Genomic DNA, 16960 nt, shown 5'->3' with positions numbered 1-16960 from the left:
TACAATATTTTAGGACAACGAAGCACGAAACGTTTATCGATCCTCTACTGTGTCGTTAACATATTAACTGCCATCAGAAAGTTTAGGAATTATTGAAAAAGCCATTTCGTGTGGACTGGTAACAACGTAATAGTCTTGACCAAAATAAAAGTTATGTGGAAAAATAGAGTTTGACCTTGAAACAGTTTAACAACGTAAGAAAAGCGCGGGAAATGGGCGAACGCACGCGAGGTTGAAACTATTGAAAAGTGAGTGCGTGAAATGTTAGATTGATTCGAATCGTGATAATGTCAGACATAAGGAGTGTTCTGTCCCTGCTATGCCAGCATTTAAATTTATCCATCCATGTCACGATGAAACCTGAGTATTTCAGGCTGGCGAAATTCAATGGCACGGCCGAAAATGTCGTGAGTGTTGCGCGCGATATCGCATAACCTCTACACGTAACGTTTACGCGCGTAAGCAACTAAGAGAAAGATAATTTTAATCGATGATACATTTTTTGCGTTAGACCAAGGCATTCTGGAAAGCGTTGCATGTTTTAAGTTACCAGGCTGTAAGAGAAAAACAAATCGAAATCAATTTTGAACAGTGTGGTAAATTGATTCATAATTTATTTATTAGACACTGCATGACACTTCTTGAAATCTGTTTATAGATTTAGTTTGTTTTTAGATACGACGTGGGCTACGAAATTGTATTTTGCGTGTTTACAGTACCCAGCAGTAGAGTTTTATGCTTTCGACGAGGACAGTAAGAACAACAGACAGTTATTATTAGCATTAGCATGGCTCCTTGGAACACAAAATGTTCTCAGTAGCATAATTAGAATAAATTTATCCAACAGTGTACTTGGAAGGGAATGTTCCAAGTCGTGCAACTTCGAAGTAATTTTTACATTAGGTGTTAGTTAAATTGGGATATAAATTTAGAGATTTGTTTTGAAATTACATATTGTTTTAGAAGAAAGACATAGAGCATAATATACCAGAGACATTGACTGCACAAACAAATAATATATTACACTTAAGCACTAAAGTGAATCATAATATAAAAGCAATATCTGAATTGATTTCTGAGAGAGCTAATTTAATAAGCAAAGTTCATGCTGCGAGCATTGATACCAGTGCTCTTCCACATCTGAGTGTATCAGAATTAGCATTGATAAAACGCATTGCAACATCTAATAAAAGTGCACTATCCAGCGAAGATAAAAAATATTTAAAAGAATTATCTGACATTGGTACTTTATTAGATATACATATGAAATGGTTGAAAAAGGAATATATATTTTTTGAATGGATGGTAAATTGAAATAGTGCTTTATCTTTGCGCGGTATATGTATACTGCAAAACGCGATTGAACAACAGTAATGAAAATTTCAGGTAACAGTAGTCAATGAGCAGAACAAATCTCTTGATTCCAGTGTAAACAATATAAATTGGAACGAAGTTATAAAATTTGTTTCTTTGTTAAATCACATTGTTAAAGAAAAGCTTGAAACTCTGTCTACCGAGGAGGAATCCAGTTCTCAGGATTCCAAATTTGGATGTGTATCGCGTTTGTTGAGGTCGAAAAATAATGGAACAGAAATGGATAATTGGCTAACAGAGATTTCTGCCGAATTAAATAAAGAAACGAAAGATTTAGCTGAGAAAAAGGAAAGACTTTCCGACGAATTGAAAAAAATTCTACAGCTAATCCCTTCCTGTATTCAACTTTAAGCTTTATAAGAAAATAAAAAGAGATCACAAATCAGTCCAATTCTTATACTTACGATTGAACGAACCGTTCAATTCGATCGAGTCTTATTGTACAATTTTCCAGGGATCATGCAGGAATGACTGTGACCTGGTCAACTACTCCAAACGACGAGATAAAAACATTAAGAATGGTCACCAAAAATATACCGATCACTGTGCAATTGTTCGCCCGTTCGGCCTTACACATTTGCGCATTGTCTTTCACGTTGTATCTGCTATTCCAGATCAGACCTATTCCTACAGCGATTTGCAAGAACAAACTAGCACCTATCATGACCAATGAAGGATAAAAGTACGGATGTCCTCCGTCAGTTTGTAAAACGTAACGCAATTGATTCGCGTTGGCAGACAGAAGGGCCAGGTCCATCATTCCCTGGGCGAGCGTCTTCTTATGCTGATAGATATTCACGTCGGGTATTGGTTGAATAGGCGCTACCGGAAAGAACGGAATATTGTTAGCAGGAAAGTTAGAGATGTCCGGTGTGCGTGGAGCAGTCGGTAGGAGACCGTCGTCTATTCCTCGATGATCGAAACCGATCGATGGCTTCCGCTCTGGCTCGAGGTCGTCGATTTCAGGCCCAGAAGTCGGTCGCGGGTTGTTCGTGTTGTCAGTTTCCAACAAGGAGGCGAAACGCGGTGTAATAGTCGCCTCTAATTCTTTGGAGGTCAACGGTTCCGTCACTCCGTCCTCTACGTCGTCCATGTAAATGATTTCATTGCTGTTGGTGTTTGGTCGTGCCATTGTTCATTAATTCACTGTCAATTATGATCCTTCGCGTATGATATTTTCAGACAGAATAGCTGTCCAGTGGTTGCCAACGAACGTCCTCAATGCACGGAAAACGCACGGTTTTTAAGATCCAACATTAGCGGGCAGATCTCTTGCATCGGACTGCCCTGTACGATTCCAAGATTCGTTGACGGCGAAACAAAGAAGCGGCACACCAAACGGAAATTACGATTGCAAAAATAAAAATTTGCGGCTCGCGTTATCTACCCTAACGAATGTTAACGCCGATACGCGTTGTATATCGCGCGCGGTTGTTTCGCTTAGAGAAGGAAACGCTTTTGTACTCGCGCACGACTGTAACTACTTTTAGCTGAAACCGATCTGTTCGGTGGTAACAGTTTCATAGAACGTTGGACTCCATTCAGTAAATAGAAACAAGTTGAATCATCGTGCTGATTGATCGTGATTGTGATGCTAACGTTAGAACGTCACTATATCCCCTCCAGATTCCGGGTTTACCAGGTTTCCTCAGGGTCGTTGTTGTCCAGTTTCCGCAATTAATGCTGTTTTAATCGCTCACTGTTCGTCACACTATTGTTACATTTTAACATTTTTCTTTAGAGTCCACGGTACAAATGGTAGGAACGAACTCGCAGTGTGAATTATTCAAACAAAGAAGTCGATAATCACTAAAAAAATTGATTTCCGTTAATGTTCTTTTAACTGAGAATAGATTGAATGTGAATGCTTCGAGTCAACGTGACATTCGTTTATAGTTCTTTGAATATAATGCAGTTTCATCAAAACGAGGGAAATCATTAAGACTCGGCGTGTTGCGTGTTACTGCCACGTGCTCCTCAGGGCATGTTTAAAGTCCCTCTGTTAATGTTTTATGTCAAGGTTTTCTTGTGATAGAATAGAGGGGGAATGGCATTGCTCCAACGGAACCTTGTAAGATTTACGATCTGCTACTATAAATAATAATGTCTACTGTTCGCGGAATCAGTAGAACGCAAGAATATATCGGTTGCTTAAAAAAATAAGAAGAAAGATTGTCGGTTCTATATTATTTTGTCGTATCGATGCAAATGTTATATCCTGAGTGGAGTACCGTAAAAGAGTTCCGCTGTATTTACCCATCGTCATCGGTGATTCCCAAAGCGAGCCGCGCTTCGCGTGCGAACAGCAATTCCAATACCAACACACAACCAATTATAATTGTGTTGTATAACGATACGAGGAATCACAAACTACATCAGGAAGTTACTCGATTCGTGAACCGCCTTACGCGAAAGCTTAACCCAGGAACCAGTATGCGAAAGAATATGTTATGAATCAGTTATGAATGGTACGTGAGTGTACAGTGACTCAAAAAAGTATTTGTATGTTTTTTTATTTTGGAGATAATTGTCTGTGAAAAAACTGAATACTTTTTTTAAGTCACTGTGTATGTTCCACTCGAAGTTTTACGCATAAAAATATAATTTGCAACTGCTTCAAATGTTATACCGAAGTTCTCAGCCTACCTGGCCATTATATTTTCTTTTTAATTTATTGGTACATAGATAATCTCTTAATACCCCTTCGAGCAAAGACTGCGTTCGACGTCAATAGCTTTTGTAACCGTTTTACTTGACTACCTGACCGGACCTGGTCGTGGGGACAGACATAACAAAGAGTTAAATAGAGTAAAATCAAATTTCCTTCGTGATTTAAAATATACAGGATAGCTTACCCAAACCTGCCGCTTAAATTAATTGAAAACCATTTATATGGAAAATATATTTCAAACAGTTGCAGAGTATATTACTTGATCGAGCTCGTGTATTACAGGAATTAACTGTGCGATTCATTCTGTATGCAATGATCGGAGGAAGCTCGTGCCTTATGAATTCTAAAATTATCCGGAACGGGTTTATCTTCATATAGCTATGTAGAATCGCGGTATCGAGCTAGTTGGTCGTCAAGTAAACAACCATCGTCGTGGACTTAGATTCCAGAAGCAGCATTTCCGCAGTCCCGTTCATGCGGAGCGCGGAAACTCGACGAAAGGCACATGCTTCGCAATCAAATTTTCTTTATCGAATTACAAAATGTGTAAAATCCTCCATGGAAGCTCTCTTCATACTTTCTCAACTATGCTGGAAAACTACGGAACTTGAACCGATACCATCGAAGTAAATCGTTTCTTCCGAGCGCAACAGGAAACGATGTGAAGACTGAAACATGAAAGCCCAGAAGTGTTGCGTCCACTGTCCGGGAATAGTCGTTCCACCCGGTAGCAACGAGTCGCACGAATGTTGCCAGCCGAAGTACGTTTCGGGGAACATGAGAATATCTTCTTTGACGAAGCACGTGCCAGAATGTCCGGAGAGGAGATCGGTCAAGGAGGATTCGCCGGAACCGTTGCCAGGAACCTCCTGTTACGACCAGTTCGCCTTCGCGAAGAGACTCCACGCAGAGAATCTTGAGCACCAACCTCTCCCCGACAAGGTCGACGACTCCGTTTTCAAGATCCCCATGTCGGGAGGATCCTGTCGTCGAGTTTCGTCGGGTGGACATTGCGACTGTTGCGACAAAAGATCCAAAGACCGTACCAACGCGTTGAACGGACGTTACGGATCAACTTTGGGTTGCAAGGAGCCGAAAACGAAGATGGATCTGGCGATCTGTTGGGAGACTCCCGTGGATCCTGTCTACGAACCGCCCAGACCCGCTCATATCGATGGTTCCGAGGGCGGACCAGCTCCAGCTATCTTCACGCGGGTTCAACGTGCCTCGAACTCCGGAACGTCTCTTCGTTCCGGGGCCGCGAAGAACGGGGAACGTTGCCAGAGTCGATGCAAGACGCGAAGAAAGTCGGACCGCCTCGAGAACAAAGAAGTGGATCGCAAAGTATGTTGCTGCGATTGTCTTAGCAGGAATCTGAAGAACGTGAGGATCGCGAACGATGACCAAATTGAGAAACGACCCAAGAGAACGTCCTTCAGAAGGTGTATGGCTTGCGAGCCGAGAAGTTTCGAGGATGATCCCAGACTGATAAAGTCAGCCGTCGGTTTGGCGTTGGGCCTCGAGAAGAGTCAGAACGATCAACGAAGAAACGATTCGAAGATGACAGTGCCGAGGCCCAAGACTCCTTTTGCTAGGAGATCCTTCCGCATCGATAGCTTGTCTCCTCCGTTCAGCGTCGTAAACGGATGCAGAAGCGACGATTATCCGGAACACTGGAGACTCATGTCGGTTTACCAACAGTCTTATAAAAATCCATATAGACGGAAGAACTCGTATCGTTGATGTAAGATATATTGTCACTAGTTAAAATTAGTTTCAATTGTTTATTTAAACGTTTCGCGTTCGACGCTATTCGAAACAAGAGGAATCTAACGTTCTACAGCGAAACAGTTCATTTTCTCCTGCCCTGTATACTGCTTATGTTAATGTAACGAGGACCAGTCGGGGTGTCTAGATTGTGAACTTCATTGAGGGAAAGACTCTTCTCCAAGTGCTCGAGGGCCACGATTTGCAAGCGATTCAACAGGTCTGGATATGGGGATATGTGTCGTCGGAAGTCGGTGCGATCTAAGACGTTTAACTCGCAGGTTTCCACCGCGACCACGGTCGCTATACAGTGCTCGCTTTCCATCACCAGCGCCATTTCACCGAAGTAAGATCCATCCTCCAAGTGACAAATCTTGAAATTTGAAGAATCTTAACAATAACAGAAACCGACGAATAGCAAGTGCGATGCTTAGACCGACGTTAACGTTACTTCTTTTCCAGTTGAAGTGTAAATCGCCACGGTGCCGCAGGCGATGAAATAGAGGGATTCACTGCGTGTACCAGCTTTAACGATGTTGTCACCTGTCATAAAGATTTCGGAGTGTAACGAGCTGGCCAACTGTGCCACCACCGTTTCTGGTAGATATTTGAACAGTTTCACGCTGCTGATCAATCTCAGATAATTGTGTAAAATGAGTTTCTGGAAACAGATATCCCCGTTTCGTCTTATTAGATTTTAACGATTCAGGGAAATTAGAAAACCTATTAGAGCGGTTCACGAAAGTATTCGAACGCTTACTATCGAAACCTTAAACGATAAAAATATATCTTAAGTTCTAAAAGTAAGTTATCTATCAAGATTGTAAACAGAGTTGGACAAATTTTATTTCATTTAAAAATCAGAATCTATTAACGAATTTTGTGAACCAATATTCGTTATTTTTTAATAAAATATGCCCAACTCTGCACCGTAGATACAGTCCAACGTCGAACCTCACGCAGATAAGGCGAAACTTCGTTGATAATTTTCGCATTCCTCTCGAAGCCTTTCTTGTTTCGGTAACGATAGAATATCAGTAAACGACGTTGCAACGAGTGCGGTAACTCCTTGTATCTCATGTACTCCTGCAACTGTTGTATAATCTTCAAGTGGCGCTTGATCGTTATATGAAACGTCGTCATCAAATGAGAGAATTGGGCTAATAGACAAGGAGGAAACATTGTACATTGATACACGAGAACTTGGAAAGAACTTTCGTGGTTCGACTTTGCTTACTTAACAAATACATAAAACCGAGGAACCCAATAATCGTTAGTATCAAGTTCAATATTATATCTTCCGTCGTTTTCATGTTCAGATAATGCGCGGAACGGACCAACGAGGTGATCGCACGATTCAAGCAAACCAGATACCTCTTCGTTCTCGTTTTCTTGTTTTGAAAGTACGGCGATTTGATCCAAGAGCTGAATATAAATACAAACCTATCGTATAAATCTGTTACAATTTTTTAAATTAAAATTTCCGATAAGATCGGAAGCGATGCTAATCACGATAAATATGAAACAGTACAGGTATCGTCCTTCCACGAGAAGAAGGCACAGCGTGTTTACATTTCCACTTTTGTTGCAATCCGCTGATTGGTTGACATCGATCTTCGTTATCGTTTTCGACTAATGTCTGTGAGTCAATGAACTGTAACAGGAGTGGGGATGTAAACACGCTGTGCCTTCTCGTGGAAGAATGGTACTAACTCGTTGCTTAAGGTACTTAGGTGAGCCACAGATATCGGAACATAGTATTCTAAGCAACCAGCCCAGTGAACGCATAACACGGTGATAGTGCACATTTCTAGAATCTTGTACAATTGGTAGTTCACCCGATATACCTAAAAATTGCGAAAAATTATTAGTGTGCTGATCTTTCGTTAAAAATTACCGTCGTAGAAAACTGACATTGTGAAGTCTGCGAGAATAAACGATAATATTGCGAATCCGTAAGATCTTCATCATGTTCAGGCTGGTGCAATACCACTTCGAGTTCGGTATAACGAAATCGATGATTCCTATAGGTAGCACGGTCATTAAATCTATCAGAAAGTAGTTCTTCATGTACTCTCTGTACGAACATAGAGGAAATAGTTTCATTACACGAGTCAATAATCTGTACACAGAATTCATAATTATGTAAAATGAAGGAAGATCGAGTACTCTCTACCAACGATATGGTAACGATCGAGCTATTAACATACAGTGCAACTATCCTGGGATTAAGGACTATGACTTTCGTCCGGTAGTCATAGTAGCCCGTGAAGAACCACATTACTATATCGCACATGAATACGATGTTCATTACATCGTTGATTATGTACCAGTTGTCGTATATCTCGAAGTAAAACGTGATGGAAACTGGAATTACCAGAAGGGCGACGAAGGTGAATACCGTCATTAACGATTCCCAAACGATTCTGTAGTAATCGAAAACAGAAAACTGAAGCAGTTATTTATATTCTATGTAATCTGTTGCAAGAAAACTTTTAACCGAGTTTGACTCTTGGGCTCGCTTATGACATCTTCCTGAACTTATTATGCGTATGACAGGCGTCAAACTCGGCGAAAAACTTCTTAAAGTGTGGAATAAATGTTTGGAAAAATATGGGAAATATTGTGATCGACCTGAACGAGCTGAAAGGATGTATCATGAAAGGATATGACTTGATGTGTCTCGAGATCTCATAATTTACTGTATATGTGCTTTTCAACCACCAACGTGTCAATGGATGCTTCCGAGACAAAACGCGTTGTCGTAAGAACCAACGTCGCACTTTAGATCGGATCGAATTCCCTTTTATATGATTTTCCAACTCGTCCTGTTCTTTCGGCTGTTCGCAAACGTGCTGAATAACCGGTGTAAGCTGTGTGATACAAAAACTACACACTTTGGATGTCAAACGACGTATAATTTACAAAAACTGGCGTTTAACTTACTTCAATATTCGGGGCGTCCGAAAAATGGGGCACGTAAGCCATTAGATCCATGTCCCCGGTCGTTTCGATAAGGACTTCCGTCACGGATAACACCGAGCTAATAAAATTGTTAATAATAACAACCCTGAACGTTTGCTTGGAAAATAAAAATGTCTGTGCAGTCGGGAATCGAAATCGTATGCCGGTTGACGCAAGTGGGATTCAGATGTTTCGGTAACGAAAAGGAAAGGCTCACATTTGCCTTCTTTCTAAAACAGTTGTAACGGCTGACCAATAATGTAATTGTTGTACTAATGCTTCGCAAGAAATTGTCAATTAAAAGCTGGATTTTAATTAGGATTTCTGGAATGCCGTAGCTACACATAAACAAGCCATTTTGTGGCGTTATGATACTACGTTTATGCTACGGCAATAACGTTTGACAATAAGGCTCGTGGAAGGAAACACAACGAAAACCGCGAAGAAAGGAGCAATAAAGAGGCTGTTTTCCCCAGTCCAGTGGACCAGTTTATCCTTCATTTTTTGTTCAATCGGATCGGTTCGCCAGATTTAGACCGAGACGAAACAAAATAACATGACACTTTTTATTACAAATATAATAGATATCGAAGCCTGAAATAGGTAAGTTATAAGGTTTTTTTTTTTCAAATTTTTATTATAGAAAATTATGTTTAAACAAGATGTACATTCTTTTCCTTATGTTTATACGCGCACAAATAATACAAAATGTAATTATAAATATTAAAACTTACTCAAATAACTTCTTTAAGCCTTTTGATCAATTCTTCCTTCTTACCAGATGTTTTTGAACCAAAGATTTTTAACATGGATTTTAACTGCGGTACAGTAGCTTTGTTTATCTGTTACAAACACGTACATCATAGTGGATTTATTATCAACTTCCTTTCCTTGTTACTATTTAAAATAATATATGATTATTGATATACCTTTCCCTGTGCTATAATTTTTCGAATCTCTTCTTCATTGAATGAATCAGGTATGGCATCTGCTTCATTAGATCTTTTTACTTTTTTAGTCAGTGGTTCACCACTTGTGCACTCTACTTCTTCGTCAAACATTTCGTGGTATTTATCTAACGATTCTTTTACTAGTCTCTGCATCTCGGCGGTTCTTGGAACTTAAAACAAAATTTCCAATTTCATTGTTATCGAGCTTTGTATAAAATGTTGTGCTTTATATATTTTAAATGTAATTTACGAGTATCGTCTGGCGGCGATTCACCCTGTTCCAAGTCTAAAGCCAGTGTTTCTATAGTTTGAAGTTGAACTTGTAGTTTCGGATTTGAGAACAATGCTGGGTCATATCGAATTCTTATTTTTTTAATTATCTTTTTTAGTAGTTCAACTCTATTTTGATCGGCCGAAGGTTTACTGTTATTGTTACAGATATATTTTGAACAATAGTTATCAAGTTTTCGAACACGTTCTAAAAATGATTTTATGTTAAATAAATAAAAATTATGTTGTATTGTATTTCAAAAACGAACCTTTGAATGGTATTCGGTATAAATAAAAACCTCCATTGCTTGAATTTGGTATCATAGTATAAAGTTTTGGCGAGGAACGCTTTCTTAGTGTTACTGCACATATTATCATTAAATTTTTCGAGTCACATTTGTCAACGATTGCACCAAACAATAATCTGTTATCTAAACAAATTTTCATCATTTTAATATGTATTAATATAATGTTAATTTGATGAAAATATTTGTAATTTGTCGAAATTGCAATTAATTTTACCTTTACGATTGCTTTTACCGGGTGTAATGAAATATGGTGCACCAAAATGATACAATGGATGATAATAAATAGGTTTTATGCAAATTAAATCAATGCCTGGGTCTCGTATCGCGCTCAAGGATCTCATTTCCGCTACTGTGAAACATATTTTTTTACCACCAAATGTTTGGTATTTCTGAACTTGAGTTTCTAATACAGGCACCGGTAATCGTTTGTTCTCCTCGTCATCTCCTTCTTCCTAGTATACACAAAAAAAAGATATTAAAAATTATTATGTTACATGGTAGAAACAAATATAAGATATTGTAGAGATTAGTGAAATACGAACTTCGTTAGGATTGTCGCTAGCCAGTTTCATGTATGAATGTGAAGTTAAAGGAATATTGGTTTCTTTGGATATCCATTCTTTTTTTAAATATTGTCTTTTACTGTATACAAAATTATTATTCAAATTTATTAACTATAAACAAAACTACCAATTATATAATAAAAAAGAACGAAGTTAAACAAAGTTAGATCAAAAAAATTAAATGATACTTTGCCGCTTACACGGAAAGGCTGCGAACCGCTACATCTATAACTACATTTCCTCCCACTTTCCACGGTAATGTTGCCATATTTCTAGATGGTAATTTTACTTCATGCAATAGATCTTTTATAGATGTTCTTTTGTAATCATCAGCATCAATTTTTTCTGATAATATTTCTAGATCTTTGTAAAATACGTCATGATTCCAATTTTCACCCAGACCAATAATACATAATTGAATTCCTATATCGCTGTAATTTGATGCTTTTACGCGTATTCGATGCTTTTCATTGCTATCCGTGATTGGAGGATCATCCTGACACGTAAAGAGAATGACTCGCCGTGTTGGCATAGTTACATCTATAGCCAAAAATATTCGTGCCGCGTGCCACAATACATCGTGTAGCGGATAAGCAGTAGAAGAAGCAATACTCCTGTAGTATTCCCATTTTTCCCCTTCATCTATATTACAGACATAACAGAAAATACAAAAATAATTAATAAAATTCTAAAGTCAGCATTAAATTATATTTTTCTTTTATATTTACATTACTGAAAATAATTCCAATAAATTACCTATTTTTATAATTTCTTTTAAATTATCCATAGAAACAAGATTTAATTTTTGAAGAGTCAATACATTTTTCGTTTCAGAATCTATGTCCCCTTTTTCAGTTCCAAACAGCAATAAACCCATCCAATCTTGTCTATTCCAAACCAACTTCTGCTTAAGAATTTCCTTGTATTGCTAAGTAACAAATAGTAAAACAAATTAATGAATTAACCATTTAAGTGCTGAGCAACATGACCATACTAGAATATAATACCCTTATACACTGCAAAAAATATGAGACTCCTTCATAGGGATCAATTTCAAACATTGGAGGTGTAGCATCAATTACAAACAATATACCATCTCGAATACCATAAAGTTCACTAGGATCTTCGTCCAAATTAACTTCACTTTCAAATATCTCTTCAAACGAAGATGCCATTTTCAATTTAATAAATTTTCTCAATGCAATTAAACCTATAATTTAAGCAATTATAAATAGAAGATTTATTTAAATATATTGTTTCATAATAATGTACTGTTTAGTAAACAGTGTTTACCTGTTGTTAAACAACTATTTTACTTATAAGCGGTAATTTCCAATCATAAGGTTCAAGGGTATCCATAAGGTATTATTTATTATAAGTGTATCATTGGATTTTCAAAATAAATTTCAGTAGATACGAATTGTTGATAAATTACTTTTTCGAAACACGTGTCAACCATGGTTCATAAATTTCTAGATATGACAATTTTTGCACATGCGTATCAAGAATTGCATCAATAAAGGTCTATTTACAATACCAAAGAAATAGCATTCGATCTAAACAAATCTTATAAAATATACACTGGTCAGTAGTCTAGCATGATTGATTTTTACTTTATGTATACAAGTAACATTTTAGCTTATTATTATTAATTAGAATTTTGTAATAAAATTAACAAACTGAAACTATAAATTCATTGCACGTATTTCAAGTCATATTCACATGTAACGAAAAGTACATTTCAAATTCATAGAAACCAGGTAGGGTTTTCATAAACTGAAACCAGGTCTTTATAAACTGGTAAATTTATTTAAATTGTATAAGGTACAAATGTGTTATAAAGAAGTATATATGACATTTTATTTACATTATTGAGCTTTTTTAGAAGCGCCACCTCCCAAAATCTTGCGCCTTTGGGCAACCATATGTAAATACAACATTGGAAAAACTGTAACATAATAAAGAAGAGTAATAATTTTACAAATAAAATATACTATTAATATAGCAATAGTAATGCAATAAAAATACAATAATTAGACTACTTACCAGGAATGTATACTAACATAGTAAATACAAGTGCATAGTAATAAATAAAAGTCCATGAACTAGGAAATACATAATCGATAGATTGTGGATGAGATTTTGCATAATTCAAAGCAGCATATACACATAATAGTTCTCCTGACACACCGATTGGATACAATGCAATAAATAACGTATATCTGTAAGAATCATAGTATGTTGGCTAGGATTTCGGTTAACATAAATGCTTATAAAATATTTAATACAATTTTATACATTACATACCTTAACCATGTAAGAACATGTGGTACAAATTCAATCAGATTTGTAAAGTAATACAAATATCTGATTACTTCTGTTATTGACCATGCTAATATTGCTAATGGAACTCCAAAAGATGATGCGGCATAATTCTCTGGAGTTGTCAATAATACAATTACAATTACAATTCTACTTAAAATTTGAAAAGTTGTCAGTAATGGATTTGATTTAACTAAACCCACCACTGCATGTATTATCTACAAAATAAATATATTTTATTAATCATTATTCCATAAGTAAAATAAAGTAAATAACAAATACTTACCTCCAAAAAAGCTGCATATTGAAAAATAACAACAGGCCACTTAACATTTTGCCACAAATCGACTGGTTCAGTGGAAAACAAATCACTTTGCAGAAGTTTATAAAGTATGTAACACCAACTGGAATAACAGTCTTTTTACACTTCATTTTAATTATATTCGTTTATAATAATTGTCATACAAAGGATCCCGTCAACTACCATTCAACAAATTTTTTAAACATTCGTTCGACCTAGACTGCCTCTAAAATAATAAATACTATAAACGCTTACCCAAAAACTTGCGCAAGATTATAAACTTTTAAATAAAGTGCTCCAGCAGAACTCGATTTCTTTGATTTCATAGTTTTCGTCATTTGTTTAAGCGTAAATTCTGTGAAACTATACCGGTAAATAAAATCTATAAGCCTAATGACAGACTGTTCAAATTTATAGTCTTATAAACGTGCGATGTTAAACTGACGAAATCATATCCGACACGCTATATGTACTTTCTACAGGAGCGTAGCAACTACTGATGAAACCAAATTGGCGGTCAAATATTCTCTTGTTTTCTAATATTCTAGCAATATCCCGTAAAAAACATTAATACATACAAAATCTTTTATTTTTTATATTTAATTTTCTAAACAATCAAATACTGAATCGTTAATAAAATCGTAGCATAAAATGTAAACTTTTCAATGACGTATGAAACACAGATTCCATTATCTTGAAATTTTCCATTAACTCGTTCTTTGAATATTCATTACTAACAGCAAAACCAAAAATTCAAAGTTTATATATATTTATTTGTGTATATTAGTAAGTATAAATATTTAAGAAATTTGAGAAAATTAATTGTAAAAGTGTATCCGATTTTATTCGATATTCTAAAACAATTAACTAGTAAAAAGGAATAATCATTTTTGATACGAGTGTCTTCAAATAATCGGAAATTTGTTTATATGTATTTTGTATGTTTAATGTATCTTTGTATAAATATTGGTATAAGAAATTCACAATATTTTCTGAAATCAATATATATATATATACATAATAATTTAAATAATACTTTCTCGTTGATATTAATTTATTAAAAATTGACGACATATCTAAGCATTTAGAATTCATTTTACACGAAAGTCCCCCATACTAATTACGGTCCTGATTTTCTGGATCAAAGTTCAACGCTTTTTACTGCATTGTTCAAGAAAATGAATGCGCTTAATACTTAATGTTCAGTCAGCAGTTTTCATAATTAAGATTTTTAAATATTAAAATCGTATTGAATTATACGATAAATTTAAACACTAGTTGTATATTTTTGTTGAACTTTCTCATTGCTACTTTGTTTGAAGTTTTATATATGTATTGAATGGTTACTTCTTTAGTTTAAAAAAAAAAAAAATGTATAATACATTTGTACTTTAGAGAAATATTTGCGAATAAAATGAGCTATAATCAATACAAAATGATCAAATAAATTAATATTTAAGATGAATTCGATTTATGTTAGTAACTCAGCTATCAAATGTTATGTTAAATTAAATTAAGTACTTTAAACGTTTTAATTTAAAGGAACTAACGTACCGTACTTCATATATTTGTTTTATGTACATAATATTACTAAGAAATATTTGTTGAATTAATGAAATTTATCATCGAGATTTTACATTGAATTAAATAAATTATGATTAAATAATCATTTCTAATGTTTCTATACATCGTCCCGATTGAAACATTCAGAATGATTAGCAATACACGAAATCTCCATGTAATTTTTTTTTGATTTGCTCTTATATGGATTCCTTAAACTTTCGATAACCTGTTGATATTATTATGATATCAACGTTCCATATTTGTAGTTGATAATTTAATGTTTCAGTTTGCCAATAGTAACAAGTGTAATAAACCATAATTAAATCTTTTACAGTTATTTGTACGCGTTTCGAAACATGAAGATGCAGTGGATAAATTTTCAAAGGTTCTTCGGAAAAGTGAAAAGACTTTATTCGTTAAATAATTGTCAGTTTAGCAGCGATGCGTTTGTTTATGGACATGATGTAACAATGGCAAAAAAAAATGGTGTACCAATTGTGGCCCTAGAGTCCACGATCATCACTCATGGAATGCCCTATCCTGATAACTTAAAGACAGCTATTAAAGTTGAAAATGCTGTTAGATCAAAAGTAACTGTTATTAAGCTCTATAGTTAAGTCAGTTCATATATCTCTATACACATTTAATTAATGAAGATGAATGACATGTTAGTATGGTAAATGTCTAACGGTATTATATCAGATATTTATATTTGTTTAGGGTGCTGTACCTGCTACTATAGCAATTTTAAATGGGCAGGTACATATTGGTTTAAATCAAGAACAATTGGAAACCTTGGCCAACACACACCTTGCAAAGACTATTAAATGTTCACATAGAGACATATCGTCAATCGTGTCTCAAAATTTAAATGGCGGTACAACTGTTAGCGCAACTATGCTATTAGCACATTTATCAGGCATTCCAATAATGGCAACAGGAGGTATTGGTGGTGTACATCGTGGAGCAGAATCAACTTTTGATATTAGTACTGATTTAATAGAGCTAGGACGTACTCCTGTAGCTGTTGTCTGCTCAGGTGTTAAATCTATTTTAGACATTGAAAAAACATTAGAATATCTAGTTAGTATATTTTTTTATGCAACAGATAAATTTTATTATGCCAGATGTTTCAATAAATTATATTTCCTACCAGGAAACTCAAGGAGTTCCCGTAATAAAAATTGGCAAAACAAATCATTTTCCAGCCTTTTATTGTACCGAAACATTTAATAAAATAGAAGTGCCACATAAAGTTTCTAGTTCAAAAGAAGCAGCAAACATTCTAAAGCATCAAAGAAAATTAGGTCTTCGAACAGGACTACTATTTGCTGTTCCTATTCCTAAAACGTATGCATTAGATCCAAAAGAAATGGAATTAGCAATATGCAAAGCTCTAGAAAGTGCAAAATGTAAAGATATAACTGGAAAGAATGTAACTCCATTTTTGTTAGAGGAATTGAACAAAATCACGAAAGGTCAATCTCTTCAAGCCAGTAAGTATATCCGAATCAATCGGGGCGAAAATTTTTTAACGGAAAAATAAAGAAAGCAGAAACAAAATCTATATTTTTTTCACTAATTTATGTCTTTTAAAAATTGCAGATACGGCACTTGTGGAAAATAATGCGAACGTGGCAGCAGAAATTGCAGTAAATCTCGTTAAAAGGTATCAAAGTGTTTCCAACAGTGCAGCAACAAAATGCTTTTTAACACCTGAACGTAACCCGGTAAGTTTAATTAAGACGAGAATATTTTAGAGAAATATTTCGCGTCAGTTCTGTTTTTTAAAAACGTAAATCGTATTGATTTTTCGTTTGAATCGTTCGATCGATTTAACGCAGGTTGTGATTGGCGGGGCTGTGTTGGATACCACTCTACAAGTGAAGGAGTCTGAGATAAAAGTG

At 35.5% G+C, this 16960-nt stretch overlaps 7 protein-coding genes across 9 annotated transcripts in view; 3 read left to right on the top strand and 4 right to left on the bottom strand.

Annotated features, from left to right (window-relative positions):
- The first annotated feature begins 274 nt into the window (after positions 1-274).
- On the top strand, positions 275-1880 carry LOC143351866 (tubulin epsilon and delta complex protein 1). The gene is made up of 5 exons (XM_076783906.1): positions 275-407; positions 512-596; positions 676-887; positions 964-1305; positions 1387-1880. The coding sequence occupies exons 1-5, from the start codon at positions 288-290 to the stop codon at positions 1723-1725; spliced, it is 1098 nt and encodes a 365-aa protein (XP_076640021.1). The 5' UTR covers positions 275-287; the 3' UTR covers positions 1726-1880.
- Positions 401-3319, bottom strand: LOC143351869 (ninjurin-A). Its single transcript, XM_076783911.1, has 2 exons — positions 1779-3319; positions 401-554 (listed from the first exon to the last, which is right to left on the bottom strand). Exon 1 carries the CDS (start codon positions 2504-2506, stop codon positions 1832-1834), a length of 675 nt encoding a protein of 224 aa, XP_076640026.1. The 5' UTR covers positions 2507-3319; the 3' UTR covers positions 401-554; positions 1779-1831.
- A 21-nt stretch (positions 3320-3340) lies between these two features.
- On the top strand, positions 3341-6744 carry LOC143351867 (uncharacterized). Its single transcript, XM_076783908.1, has 2 exons — positions 3341-6158; positions 6275-6744. The coding sequence occupies exon 1, from the start codon at positions 4721-4723 to the stop codon at positions 5786-5788; it is 1068 nt and encodes a 355-aa protein (XP_076640023.1). The 5' UTR covers positions 3341-4720; the 3' UTR covers positions 5789-6158; positions 6275-6744.
- On the bottom strand, positions 5898-8810 carry LOC143351871 (potassium/sodium hyperpolarization-activated cyclic nucleotide-gated channel 1). Its single transcript, XM_076783914.1, has 9 exons — positions 8759-8810; positions 8447-8685; positions 8023-8238; positions 7727-7889; positions 7526-7659; positions 7050-7237; positions 6767-6972; positions 6264-6473; positions 5898-6185 (listed from the first exon to the last, which is right to left on the bottom strand). The coding sequence occupies exons 1-9, from the start codon at positions 8807-8809 to the stop codon at positions 5898-5900; spliced, it is 1695 nt and encodes a 564-aa protein (XP_076640029.1). The 5' UTR covers position 8810.
- A 48-nt stretch (positions 8811-8858) lies between these two features.
- Positions 8859-12312, bottom strand: LOC143351865 (X-ray repair cross-complementing protein 6). 2 transcript variants are annotated; one of them, XM_076783905.1, is made up of 11 exons: positions 12161-12312; positions 11875-12077; positions 11624-11795; positions 11068-11509; positions 10847-10946; positions 10519-10756; positions 10266-10427; positions 9977-10204; positions 9706-9896; positions 9507-9618; positions 8859-9370 (listed from the first exon to the last, which is right to left on the bottom strand). In XM_076783905.1, exons 2-10 carry the CDS (start codon positions 12040-12042, stop codon positions 9511-9513), a joined length of 1809 nt encoding a protein of 602 aa, XP_076640020.1. In that variant the 5' UTR covers positions 12043-12077; positions 12161-12312; the 3' UTR covers positions 8859-9370; positions 9507-9510. The 2 variants fall into 2 exon arrangements, with proteins under 2 accessions (XP_076640020.1, XP_076640019.1); XM_076783904.1 differs by lacking the exon at positions 8859-9370 and having other exon boundaries at positions 9380-9618.
- A 342-nt stretch (positions 12313-12654) lies between these two features.
- Hacd1 (3-hydroxyacyl-CoA dehydratase 1) lies at positions 12655-13954 on the bottom strand. Its single transcript, XM_076777210.1, has 5 exons — positions 13746-13954; positions 13476-13593; positions 13175-13407; positions 12914-13089; positions 12655-12815 (listed from the first exon to the last, which is right to left on the bottom strand). The coding sequence occupies exons 1-5, from the start codon at positions 13826-13828 to the stop codon at positions 12736-12738; spliced, it is 690 nt and encodes a 229-aa protein (XP_076633325.1). The 5' UTR covers positions 13829-13954; the 3' UTR covers positions 12655-12735.
- A 1343-nt stretch (positions 13955-15297) lies between these two features.
- The window catches only part of LOC143351691 (uncharacterized), a 37097-nt gene continuing 35434 nt past the window's right edge, over positions 15298-16960 (top strand). The window contains exons 1-5 of one of the 2 annotated variants that reach the window (XM_076783506.1): positions 15298-15643; positions 15774-16136; positions 16210-16549; positions 16659-16783; positions 16898-16957. In XM_076783506.1, the coding sequence (XP_076639621.1) occupies positions 15410-15643; positions 15774-16136; positions 16210-16549; positions 16659-16783; positions 16898-16957 (1122 nt within the window). In that variant the 5' untranslated portion in view covers positions 15298-15409. Of the gene's footprint in view, positions 15671-15773; positions 16137-16209; positions 16550-16658; positions 16784-16897; positions 16958-16960 lie in introns of both variants that reach the window. The other variant, XM_076783508.1, reaches the window with a different exon arrangement.

This window comes from Colletes latitarsis, chromosome 2 (genome assembly GCF_051014445.1).
Source record: "Colletes latitarsis isolate SP2378_abdomen chromosome 2, iyColLati1, whole genome shotgun sequence".
NCBI lineage: Eukaryota > Metazoa > Arthropoda > Insecta > Hymenoptera > Colletidae > Colletes > Colletes latitarsis.
This window is presented reverse-complemented; position numbering and strand designations above follow the sequence as displayed.